A 13,491-nucleotide genomic window follows, 5' to 3' on the forward strand; every position below is an offset into this window, starting at 1 on the left:
GCATTTATAGGTACAATGGTGGTCTAATCTAATCTAATTAACTCCGAAAGTAATGGTTTGGAGTGCTTGAAATGAATATGCAGGAAATTATAAAATTAATTGTTTTCTTAATATCTAAAATTAAGCGTAAAAGTGCGCACAAGTGAGGAACTTGAGAAACAGGGTGAACTCAAATAAAATAGAAAACCAAAAGGTGTAATATTTCACAACGAGTTGGAAGTTGTAGCCAACATGCTGTGGCGAATCGGGCCCTTATGGCGCCGATTTGGGTTGCGGGCGGTAAGGCCCTCGATAAAAAGTAAAAGTTTTTCGCTGCCACCAGCACACCTTTAGGCGTGTGCAACCTTGAGGATGGAGGTCTTCGGACGCGGAGTATGAATTAATACAGAAATTGAATAGTATGGCGGTTTATTAGCGAACGACGATACATACAATAAAACAAGCGCAAAAATACGAAGTTAGAATAAATGAGCAAAAATAAAATAGGATAACATAAATTAAACTCACCAGAACGCCTCGCCGTTGTCAGAATGGGTACTAATTACACGTTAAATTATATAAGGTATTTTGAGAATTTAGAACTATTAAATTATTACACAAATTTAGAATTGGGACCTAAAGAGCTGCACTGCGGCTTAATTTTTAGAAGTGTTCGCGACTCGAACCGTGAAACTAAACTGTCTTTCCGCTCCCGGTGGTGGTACCGAAGTCAACAGTTACCACCACCGGGGGTGGTGGCGATTTTCTTTGAATCCCGGCATCAGCAACAGCTGCATCCGTTCTGGATAGACACTAACGCTGCGCTTCTCACCGGTGATTAAAACATATCTGTTGTTCGAAGAAGGCGAGACGCTCTGATCGCAGTATTTGCGATAATGGGTTTATCACAATGCGCGGTTCCTAATAAAATCGTCTCTGAGAAAAAAAATGTTTAAAGGTTTCTGCAAAAATCGCCGTAACCTAGTGAATTCTTAGGCTATGTGAGACTTAATGCCAATTCTAATGCTATAGTAGTTTTGGGGATTTTTTTATTATTCTGTTGAAAAATTAAAAGTTCAGTTTGATCTATTGAGCGATTTTTTTTGGGGGAATTATAGTGCTAGCTCATGCTGCTGTTAAGCGCTTTCTACTTTATTTGGGTTTACTCTGTATAATAAATTGACCATGACTTTTTTTCATGCTCTGCAATTCAGATCATCCTGTCTAGATTGCTTATTATCGGTATGGAAAATTTCCTGTTATGGATGAAATCGATAATTTTTTAATCAAAAACATGTTTTTTTGTGAGGGAATTTAAAAAAAATAAGAATTAGTTTTTATAAAGTTATAAAGCAATTTAATTTTAAACTGAACATTAGAAATAAAGGACACAATCTTTCAGTTGTTGTTTTCAATCTTATTAGAACAACTGTTTGACGAGCTGCTGGCACACTTTCCGCTAACATCACTGCAGTGATTCAACGTAATAGAATTATCACAACCACCCACTCCGGCATCAGAGACGTGTTGAATCTACCAAAAAAATAAAGTTAAAACTGAAAAACGAAACTATAAAATTTTACTTTAAAACCCCCATGAGTTGAATGTTTAGCTGTGTTTTGTGTAATCAAATATCCGTCTCCTCGAACTTCAACTAATGTTTTGGTGCTTCCTGTACCATCAAAAACATTATCTTGAAGCACTCCACAGCATGAACCTTCTTTGATATCTACAGATTCGGCATAAATGTTGGGGCCTATTGAATTTTGTATGATCTGGTTTCTGTCACTTTTATCTTGCTTTCCATTGTCCCAGTTGGATACCTTTAAAAAAAGTTAGTTTTTGTACAACGAATTTTTCGTCTTACCGATTCTCCGATATAAACTCCTTTGCCGGAGCTAGTTTTGCGAATAACCGAAGATTTCAATGTGTTATCAGCGCTGTTACGTTTGAAATGAACACCTTCTTCTTCAATGTTTTCGATTACCAATTTTTCCAAAACATTGTGGGAGGCACCTTCTAGTACAATACCCTTCTTAGAATCCGAAACTTCAAAACCTCTAAGATGCCAATAGTCAGCTTTTAGATAAAAACCATAATTTGTTCCGGAGAGAACACCGGAACCTGCCAAAGTAATTGGCGAGTTCTTCGATCCGCTTCTAAAGGCGACAAAATCGCCTTTGTACGTTCCACTTTTTAGATTTATAGTATCACCGGGATTTACGGACTTTAAGGCGTCGGTTAGTTCTGAGGCAGAAGTGACGTCGTACGTTTTACTCTCAATAGTTAAAACAAAGGTGAGAGTTAAAAGAATGATGGACTTCATGGTGGAACTTTCACTGAATTCTTAGTTTGACAATTTGGGTGACAATTTCGATTGAATTTATAGTAAATGCGTACGTTTAATCTTATCTTAATCGAGTTTAGTCAAGTTTTTGTCATACTACTCAGTTTTATGTACCTAATTATTTGGGTGTTTGTGATAAAATTTGCCTAGAAGGGCCTTTGTCGAATTTTGAGAAGATTTATTTAAAATTTATTAAAAATTATACACTTTAATGAGCATGACCGACCTCTATTCGTGCTTTGTAAATGGAATTCTATGATGATTTTATCTTGCGCTAAACTTAGGTAAATGACGCAAAAAAGATAATTAAGGACTTGACGTCTATTCATGCTTTACAATTCCTTGACTGACTTTATCTCATCTCAAAATTATGATAAATTTTCAATCAGAACAAAAAATCAAACTCAAATTTTATAACAAAGGAGGAAAAAAACACAAATAAAAACAGATCAAAAATTTTAATTTATCAATTCTTTGTACTCTACATCTTCATCTTCGAGTCCAAAACGCCTCATCAGTTTTTTATCAAATTCACAACAATAAACTACCCCTGCAATTTGATTAGGTGATAAATATACTTTATAATCAGTCATTTATTTAATTAAAAAGAGCGTCCATGAAATGGACTAGTGCTCCGCGCGCACCAGTCAAAGACGCTTCGTGAGGCAGGCTACTTCATTTCCAAGTAAATCTTTTCATCTATGATATTCATATTTGCAATTCTTTGAGATTCAACTACAGCATACAGGGTCCGGCAACACTTGTGTCCACTTCCAAAATCGTCTTTAATTTTAAAAAGAAAATTTTGAAAATTTGCATACGCTTATAGTTGACAAAGCTCTAGAAGCGGTCGCAAAAATTTGTTTTTTATCACTGATAGTTTTGGCGTCGCGACGCCTCAAAAATGTAATTTTTAGTTAATTGTGAGGGTTTGTGATATCAATACCTAATTTAACTTTTTTTCAATATAAATGTGTTAAAAATATTTCAATTGTTATTTTAGATTCAATGCAAATTGTCTTCAAAATTTGAGAAAAAAATGCTGTTTTATCAAGTTAGTTTCCAATTTCATTACGTCAAAGTTGGGAACTGCGTTTACACCCATCTGTCAGCATCTTGTGTCACAGATGACATCGATCCTTTGGCTCACTTTAGATTGTAACAAAAGTCTTAGTTGGTGAAATTGTCGCTTTGTCGATGTTAATTAACGATTTCTGGTGTCCATAAAGTACAAAATGCCCGAGTTAATCAAAATTGACCTTCATAAGAGTGAATGAAGTGACTTGTGAAATTTTGGTGTAAACGTAGTTTGCCGATGCGCTGCCATAATTTGGAAAACTAACTTGATAAAACAACGTTTTTTTCGGAAATTTTAAACACAATTTGCATTAGATTTAAAATAAAAACTCAGATATTTGTATTACAGTTATGTTGAAAAAAAATTGAATTCGCGAATATTTCCACAAAAACTCAAAAATCGCTAAAAATTATACCTTTTAGGCGTCGCGACGCCAACCAAATCGTGATAAAAAACAAATTTTTGCGTCAGCTTCTAGAGCTTTGTCAACTATGAGCGTATGCAAATTTTCAAAATTGTAACTTTAAAATTAAAGTCGATTTTGGGGGTGGACACAAGTGTTGCCGGACCCTGTATACAGGGTGTCCCAAAACAGGCGTGCCAAAGTGTCGGTACGTTGTTAATTAGGGTCCCAGCAGCTCGAGAAAATTATTTAAAAAAATTCATTTTGATATTCAGAGTTTTCTAAGAGTAAATTTCTAAGAGTAAATTTGGCAACATGATACATAAGAATATTGTACCCACCTACACATTTTTTTTGTATCCATAGAAATTAGAAGGAACAATGAAGAAGCAAAATTTGACATTTAAAAAGTCAAAAGCCAAAAGCCAAATTTTGAAGCATTTCAAAATGAATTATACCTAGTATTAGAGATCGATTTGGGAGAAAATCATGATTGTGGGAGACCAAGAACCACAAGAACCCCTTAACTTGAAGAAGTTGTTCTTGATCAGGTTAAAGAATTTTCAAATAAAAGCATTCGCCAAATTGCTCGAGAACTAGAAGTCAATTCTAGCTTAATAGGAAGAAGGACCGAGAGATTGCACCCTTATACACGAGTTCAAGCTCTGGAACCTGACGATTATAATCGAAGGTTGAATTCTTGCAACTGAGTAATGGATCAGCAGAATCAAAATCCTGAATTTAGTGTGCGTAATGAGTTGATGAAGAGGACTGATGAAGCAACATTTACGCGAGAAGGAGTTTGCAATTATCATAATCATCATTACTGGTTCATGGAAAACCCTCATGTGTTTAGAGAAAGTAAACACCAGCAGAAGTTTTCAGTTAATATGTGGGCCGGAATTTTAGGAAATCGCTTGGTCGGTCCTTTCATTTTTCCAAATCGACTAAATCACCAAAACTTTTTAGAATTCCTAAATAACAATCAAACTTTTTTTCGATGATTTACCTCTAAATATTTTGCGCCAAATTTGGTTCCAATTGGACGGTGCACCAACTCACCAAGCTGGTCCAGTACGTGAATGACTAAATTCAAATTTTCCTCAAAAATGAATCGGCCGAGCAGGTCCTGTTTATTGGCCGGCCCTATCGCCTGATCTCAATCCATTGGATTTTTTCTTTTGGGGACATGCGAAACAAATGGTTTATGCCACTGTGCCAGAAAGCAGAAACGAACTCTTGGAAAGAATCACAATGGCTGCTAATGCAGTAACGACCGAGATGTTGGAAGATGTTTAATTAAATAAAATTAGAAGGGTGAATAGGTGTCTTCCAGCCAATGGTCGGAACTTTGAACATTTGCTTTAAACCTTCTAAAATTGAATGTTCGTTTTAATGCATTTTTCCATAATAAATCTCAGAAAAAACTATATTTTAAATGGTAGAGGTATTTCTCAAAGACTAACAACAAGTATTTCTTGTTTTTATTACGCTTCGTTTCGAAAGCTTAACAATTTTCAGCAATGAAAACTTTTATTATCAATGTAAAACAAGAAATACATTAACTAACGAATAGACAATGCACAGTAATAGTGACTGGAGTGATATAATAATAATGCCAAAGAAGGTGAACAAATAAATATTGAAATTTTACTAGAAACGATGGAAAACACCAAAGGTTCCGATCCACGATGAAATAGTTTCATGACATTATTGTGTCATTAGAGCAAAATGTCCGTAAAATGTTCATTTAGATGCCATTTCATCATGAACTCAAGGATTGCCGCCACCACTCAGAACAAAACCAGATTTTGAAGGGCTACATAAGACCAGTCAGGGCTTCATGTTATCGCTTTTACTTCTGCCAAATTCTAACACAAATCGCTCATGCGAAACCACTTTCCTTTTCCATTTTAGAACAGCAAATACCACAAATTTTAGAGAAGGAAAATACTGACAGCTCTTTTTGACATACACAACATTGACTTCCACTAACAATGAAAATTTTGATTGTTATGGTTATGACGTGGGGTGGAAAAGCAATGTTGTCAAATGATTTTTCAGGTGAAATCGACACCTAAATCTTCTGAAAATACAAGAAACAATGTAATAAATTACGCTCAAAAGCATCTTATATCATTCAAAGGTGTTAACAGAACCCAATGCAGGAGCTCTAACACTGATAATAATTTCAAACATAAAAATAAAAGTGTTCAAATGTGTCTCTTTGGAACCCTGTATCTTAAAAACTACAACAGATTGAATTTTTTTAACACTTTTCTAGGGTTTTTAGAACCTTCACCACCAACGTAATAATAATTTGGCACGCCTGTTTTGGGACACCCTGTATATAGTAATTAACATTTTGATAATCTTTTAATGTCCAATTAACTTCTAGTTCAGAAGATTTTGTTTTACTAAATAAATTTTCATCATTTTCTTTTGTTACATCAAAAGCAACAACTAAATATCGGTTACAAAAATCTTTATAGCTAACACACGTACCTTCATCCAAATCTTTTTTATAATTACATGAAAGGAATGCGGCATACAAACGTTGTAAATCCTCATTATTCACCAGATATTCATAAGTAGGATGTTGGGTACCATTGATTTTAATATTTATTCTTTCTAAATTCATATTATCAAAAATCATCATTGTCTTGGTAAAATTATCATTTCGTTCAGCTCTAGAAAAAACTATAAAAACTCTAGATATTTTATTTTGATTATTTACAACGCGCCAGTTTCCACTTCCAGAAGACCACAAATTACTACGGTAACAGTTCAGCGCATTCCATCCACAAAGAAAGTTAGAATTGCTAACTAATAATGAAGATAATATTTTTTCAGTTTCTAGTGAGGGTTTTGCTATTGGGATCCACAAACTAATATCAGATATTTCATAATCATAATTTCCATCAACTTTAGCATGTAATATATTTTTCACTCGATTTTTACGTAATTCAATGCGAATTTTTCCATTCAAAACTTTGTTACAGTCTCGTACAAATCGGAAAATTTTAGATAAAGGAATAAAGTTTGTAATAGTTTTTTCATCTTTTGTTAATAACCATCTCTCTAAATATCCTTTATTGAATGCAGAATTATTTGTGATTTTTGAAATAATAGTTTTTATATCAACGTCTAAATCTTTAAATTTTTCAGATTTATTTTGCGCATCATATTTATATTGAGATGTATCTGCTGAATCTGCTGTGTCTGGATACCAACATAATTGTGATGCTGAAGTATCAGATACATCTCCTGAAAATTCAATCAGATTTGAAATTAACGTAGCAACACCCACATAATTTGTTTCTTCTATTAATACCTCTTCATAGAATAGCCTCACATAGTCAAAATCATTGATTCCATTGTTTGATATAGTTGCATAATTATTTGGATCGTTTTTAATTTTAGATTTGACAAAAATGTAAGCACCTGATAAATGTTTCCATCCGCTTATGTTAGTTTCGAGCGTATACTGTTCAAGTTCTTTCACATTGACATTACTTTCTCTTATTTCATTGTAAGTATAACTTTTTGTTGATTCATCAATTACAGGTATTTCATCAATACGCCATAAATTGTCTACAACGTTTTCCATTTATTTAGATAAAAAGAAGACTCCGCAGGCAAAGGCGAAGTCTTTTAGGAAACCTCAGCCTTCAGCAGATTTTTAATGATATCCTTCGATTTTTTAGTCAATCGATTCGGTTTGCCCATGAGGCCCTTTTTTATTCCATCACCTCGTAAATGTTCATTCAACGCTTTTTCTTTCATTTTGTTTAGAATGGGATTTATAATTTCCTCTTTATATGTAGAAAACGGCGGTGATTTTACGTATGTAGACGCTATATTTTTAAGCCCTGAAGTTACACCTTGAATGATATCCTCTTTATTATTTTTCCAAAAAGGTTTTAGTATATTGCGATATAAGAAGCCTAATGCTGGTATAGCAAATTTTTTTATAGATTGAAAAATATTTCCATCTCTAATATCTCTGTGATATTTAAGACCAAACCCATATTGTTTCGGAAATAATTGTTTTCTATGAACGACAAGTGCCATTTATTCTACAAGAAAGACCAGCAAGGCGTCCCCAAAGGGGACTACTGAATGTCTAGAACAAAATTTAAGCACTCTCCATTAAAATTTATCAATCGATTTAACTGATTTGTAACAGAAATGCGAATATGAAATATATAATCCGTACGATTAATTGGTAAATATTTTGGATGCGTTGGCTCAATATTAATTAAAGATCTAGGTGAAATATTTGGAGTAAAAGCGTATATAACATCACTTTTAAGATTGTTTTGATAACTAGATGAAATTAAGGAACAGTGAATCAAAATTTGATCAATATCTTTGGTGATATTACCAATTTTTGTTGCATAGTTTATTCCTTGTTTATATATTTTTTTATCAAATCCTAAAAGCTCATGAATCTTTCCGTGGGAAAAGTCAATTTCACAATCTATGTCGCGTATAATTAGCATAAAACGATTAGTTGCATAATTTACATCAAAATAAAACGGAGGTGTTTCAAACGTTCCAAAATATTCTTGGATATAATTATTTAATTCATTTTCATCGTACAGACCGTTTGGTAATTTTAATATTTTCCAATCCTGTTCAACCCGAACCCCATCTTTTCTAATTTCATTTTGTTTATGCTCACGAGGGTCTTTAGACATACGGGGCACTAGTCCCTTTAGGGACGACCTGTATTTTATTTCATTATTTTTATACTCTTCAGTAATGTTATCCCAACTATACCAGAGACTTGCTGTTTTTAAAGCAATTTCACCTTTTAATCCGGATAAATTAATAGGATTTTCAGAATAACTGATTTCAAAATCATTTTCTTTAGATCTGATGTGTATTAGGCTCATTTATTCAGTTTAAAAAAGCATGCCAAGTGTCGTGAATATCTTTTTGTGATCTGACTTTTTTATAAGTTTCATTTTAAACAATTTATCAAGTATTTCTACGCATTCATTATATACTTCAATTGAATCATTTCCAGCATTTTTTGACGCTATTAATAGATCAAGACGTTCTACCATTTCATTCGGATCTGAAAAAATACTGCTTCCTGTTTGCTGTCTTTCATAGAAAGGAATTTTTCGAATATCTTCTAAAGCACGTTTATATTTTTTCAACTGTGAATACACATATTGTAAATTATCAATTTTTTCTTGCTCTTGTGATTTCTTTGCATTTGTAATGTGTGCATTTAATGATTTTAATTTAGTTGATATTTCGGGTATAGTTGTATCAATTTTTGTATTTCGATTTCTAATGTCTAACGATAATAAATGTGAAGGTTTTTCAAATTTAAATTTTTTTTCAATAATATCAAAATTTAAATCTTTATTCGGATCTAAACTCAAAATTGCGGTATGCACAGAAGGTGATTTCGGTAATGATAATAATTGATCTGATTCGCCTGCGGAGCCGTAGTCCCTTTCAGGGACGCTTACATCATCGCTTTCTGCATTCTTTGAAACATTTTTTGAATCCGCTTCGCTCATAAGAATTCGTTGCGTAAATTCGGGCGAAGCCTTCATGAGCGAAGCGAATTCAGTAATATTATCAAGTTTATCAGTTATAGGCTTCTGTAGTTTTTTAATTTCTTCCTTTGTTAAATTTTCTTTAAATTGCTTTAAATGGATCCTGTTTTTTATTATTTTACGATTTTTTAAAATAGCGTCAATTATTTCAGCATGCGAAGCGTCCATTTTATGGACTAGTGCTTCGCGCGCACTAGTCCGCTTTGGGGACACTTTGCCAGGCTTTGTAGACGTTTTACTATCAGTGCTAGTCATTTATATATAGTGAAAAAAAATATTCCCGATGTTGTTTTTTATGCTCCCAAAAAGTGCAAAACATTCCCCGTTTTCATTTCGACTACAATCCGATCTATTCTTACAGCATCTCCTCTTTCACGACAGCTTATACCGTTTATAGGTATGTGTCTATCGAGGAGAATCATCGGCACGACCATGAATCCTGAATTAACAGGACAGGTCATTCTTGTTCGATATTACTGTAAGTCATGAATAGATGGAAGAGTCCCAAAACCAAGAAATGTTTTGAGAATATTTGGCAGCACTCAGTTGCCCGTCAATCTTCGTGGGTCTTCAATCTCTATGGCCACTCGAGATCTCGCCAGTTCAGATTTAAGAACAACTGCATTCTCAATAAAAAAAGGCGTCGATGGGGATCGAACCAAAACCTTGTAATTATCTGTCTAACTCTTTACTAACTGAGCTATTTGGATCTCGTGCATTCTAATATCTAATCAGCTATATAATCTTATCAAATACACAATATTATGAAATAAAAAAATTCGCACTGGTGTCTTATTTAATGGGGATTCGAACACCCTGCGAAAGCGTGTGCACATGTTCAGAGCGCGACGCTTTAACTTTAGCGCTAACGCGGTTTAGCGATGAGCGTCCACAAAGCGGGCTAGTTATTTGTCTTAAATAAATAAATGGATTCTTTACCTATTCATTTTATTAAAGCAGATGAAAAAGAATATTATAACATTAATGAATTAGCGCCAAAATGGCCTTTTATATTAATAATTATAGGACGAAGTGGTTCTGGTAAAACAAATACTGTTGTCAATCTTTTAAAATATTTATTTTTTGATACTTTTTATTTGTATGCAAAAGATTTAGAAGAACCGTATTATCAATTATTACAAAATGTATTTGATGATGAAAAAATTCGTGGACAATCGTACTTTTCATCAGATATAGAAGACATTGTCGATGTAGACGAACTAGATAGAGATAAACAAAATTTGATTGTTGTTGATGATTTTGTAACGGAAAAAGATCAAAAGAAACTGATAGATTTAGCTATACGCGGAAGAAAAATGAATGCTTCAATGATTTATATAACGCAGGATTGGTATAGAGTACCAAAATCAATTCGTTTACAATGTAATTATATTTCAATATTTCCATCCTGTGATGGTAATGATATAAGTTTAATATTTAGAGAAAAGGGATTGGATAAGAAACTTAGGGAATATTATGAAAATAACATTAAATCTTTTGATTGCTTAACTGTTGATTTTAAAACTCCTGAAATGAAATATAGGAAGAATTTTACGCCCATAAATGACTGGTAAAACCAATCTAGAGTCGAAGACGATGACATCTGAATACGCTTCGCTCGTGAGGACTTTGCCTGAATACGTTCTTAGAAAAAATAGAAAAAAAGGAGGTAAATCAACAAGAGGACCACCTGGTATAGGATTTAATCTAACAGAAAATGGTGATTATGATATCGCAGGACACAAATTAGTTAATGTAAAGCAACCTGAAAATCCTGGCGATGCTGTTAATTTACAATATTTAACGTCAGCGTCCACAAAGTGGAATAGTGCGCGCGAAGCACTAGTCCATGAAATGGACGTTTTGCATGCTACTGTGGATAAAGTCAATGATAATATGATTAAAAAAGATGATTCTCAAAGTATTCTAAAAATTGTTAAACCTGAACTCAGTAACATGATTACAAAAGATGATTCTCAAAGTATTTTAAAAATCGATAAACCTGAACTCAGTAATATGATTAAAAAAGATGATTCAGAAAGCGTTTTAAAAATTGTTAAACCGGAACTCAGTAATATGATTACAAAAGATTCATTGAATCTAACCGCTACAAGAAGATATATTGATATTGGTAATAGAAGATTAGTTAAAACTGCTAATGCAATTGATAAGTATGATGTTGTCAATAAAGGGTAACTAGATGATACCTTAATCAATTATGGACATTATTCTTTTTTACAGTTTGTAGGAAAAATTCGTTTTATTAAAGAAGTTGATGGTCAAAAGGCTGTTACTGTGCTTTTCCTTTATTTTGATGGTGAAGGATTTATTAGATTGCCAATGGATGTGGAAGTTGTAAAATTCTACTCAACGGCTAATTTGAAAGATTTCAGATTCAGAAAGAATATCAGTAATAATAAAGGAGCAATAGATGTTTCTAAACCATTTATTGTTAGAGAATCTGATCTTCTATCTTTTATGATAAAAAAGAAAAAGTAAACACGGATGAAAATCTCGGTGATTATAACCATAATAAACCTTATCTATTAAGTACTCCAATTTTCTTTTATATGCTAGTCAAGTTTTCTGTATAACGTCTTTGACCTATGCACAATCGCTTCGCATGCTACGCACTAGTCCACTGTGTGGACGCTCATGACGGCTTCACCTGAATTATTTACAAAATAAAACATATATAAATGGAAAACAATATAGTAATCAACTTAAATGAAAATGGTATCTCTACTCTCTGTTGTACAGTAAATGGTAAACAAATTGAACTTAATCTGACAGAAGATGAAGAAGTTGAAATTTTACGAAAAATTGCTATTATATTATTAACAAAATTACCTTATGAAGAAATGAAAGAACCTCGGAAAGAACTTTTGAAAACATTTTTAAACTCTTTATAATTTTCATAATTATAAATGAATACTTATTGTGTTAAATGTAAAACAAACACAGGTAACAAAAATATAATTGTTAAAGAAGATAAAAAGGGCAAAAATTATTTCTCATCACTATGTCCTGCATGTGGTAAAAAGAAAAGTACATATAAAAAGATCAAATAAATGGATTATTGTAAAATATGCAAAACGAAAACTAAATCCATTGGAGAACCAGAATTCGTGCGAAGCGCTCATGGCCGAAGGGAATTTATTGTAAAATATAAACGCTGGAGAAGAATATCAACTTGCAGAAATTGTCAATCAGTGAAAAATAATTTTTCAAAATCACCTGTAACGGTATAAATTTGTGTTAGGGATTTGTAACGTGACAATTTCGAGTTAAACGGGAAGGTGTTAGAAAGGGTTGATTTTCGTGACCTTTTGACGCCTGTAATTTATTGGTTGCCTATTTTAGTGTAACCGCATGGCGAGTTACATTGTCCGTTACGAATTCTGCTCAATTATGTTAATAGTTACCAGTTTGTTAGGTACCAGTTCGGAGGTGACTGGAGGAATACGTTTGAGCCTCAGAATTTTAGCTGGAGGACTGCTACAAGTTCCTCGGGGTTGTCTAGGTTGCAACTCTTTAGTTTTCATCTTTGCTTCAACTTTTCTAACTTCTATTTTCTTCCTTTTCACAACCACGTTAGCCTGCTTGGTGTTGATCGTGTCGTGGGTCGTTCTTCTTTTTGACCGCAACATCAACGGTGCTACTCTTGCTATTTTTTTCTTCTTGCGATTGTTTATTTTGTTCATAGTGTGCGTTGAGGTCTACGATTGGTTGATGAATAATTTTCCAGCTGTTTACTTACCGTTGGCTTCGTTTTGCTACTCTTTTCGATCACTTTCATTCTTTGTTTTGATTCGAATAACCCCAAATTTTCACCTGTCAAGGGGTCACTTTCTCAATGACGAAATGTGACGTAGAGCCGAAGAAGCGATAGCAGCCATTCTGGTTCCGTGGTTCTCTTGCGTTTTAGATCTCGTGGCGTACGGTGCTCCAGAGTGTTTCGGTATTTTGGAATTTGGAGTGTGACTTAGTGGCCTTTTTGGTTTGATTGGTACATTGGTATCTGGATTGGGTCACTAAGGTTCCTGGAGGCAACCGGAATTTGTCGGGTCTCGAGATCGAGTAAATCCACCACGACGTGAAC

The 13,491-nt window shown here is 33.5% G+C and overlaps 1 protein-coding gene and 1 pseudogene across 1 annotated transcript; one reads left to right on the forward strand and one right to left on the reverse strand.

Moving 5' to 3' along the window:
* Nucleotides 1-1,377: 1,377 nt before the first annotated feature.
* LOC148168601 (uncharacterized) lies at nucleotides 1,378-2,305 on the reverse strand. Its single transcript, XM_088046226.1, has 3 exons — nucleotides 1,847-2,305; nucleotides 1,563-1,802; nucleotides 1,378-1,512 (listed from the first exon to the last, which is right to left on the reverse strand). The coding sequence occupies exons 1-3, from the start codon at nucleotides 2,303-2,305 to the stop codon at nucleotides 1,378-1,380; spliced, it is 834 nt and encodes a 277-aa protein (XP_087902352.1).
* An 8,647-nt stretch (nucleotides 2,306-10,952) lies between these two features.
* On the forward strand, nucleotides 10,953-11,983 carry LOC148168602 (uncharacterized; annotated as a pseudogene).
* The last annotated feature ends 1,508 nt before the right edge of the window (nucleotides 11,984-13,491 follow it).

Source organism: Gnatocerus cornutus, chromosome 9 (assembly GCF_029298725.1).
Source record: "Gnatocerus cornutus isolate USDA-ARS CGAHR chromosome 9, icGnaCorn1.1, whole genome shotgun sequence".
Classification (NCBI taxonomy): domain Eukaryota; kingdom Metazoa; phylum Arthropoda; class Insecta; order Coleoptera; family Tenebrionidae; genus Gnatocerus; species Gnatocerus cornutus.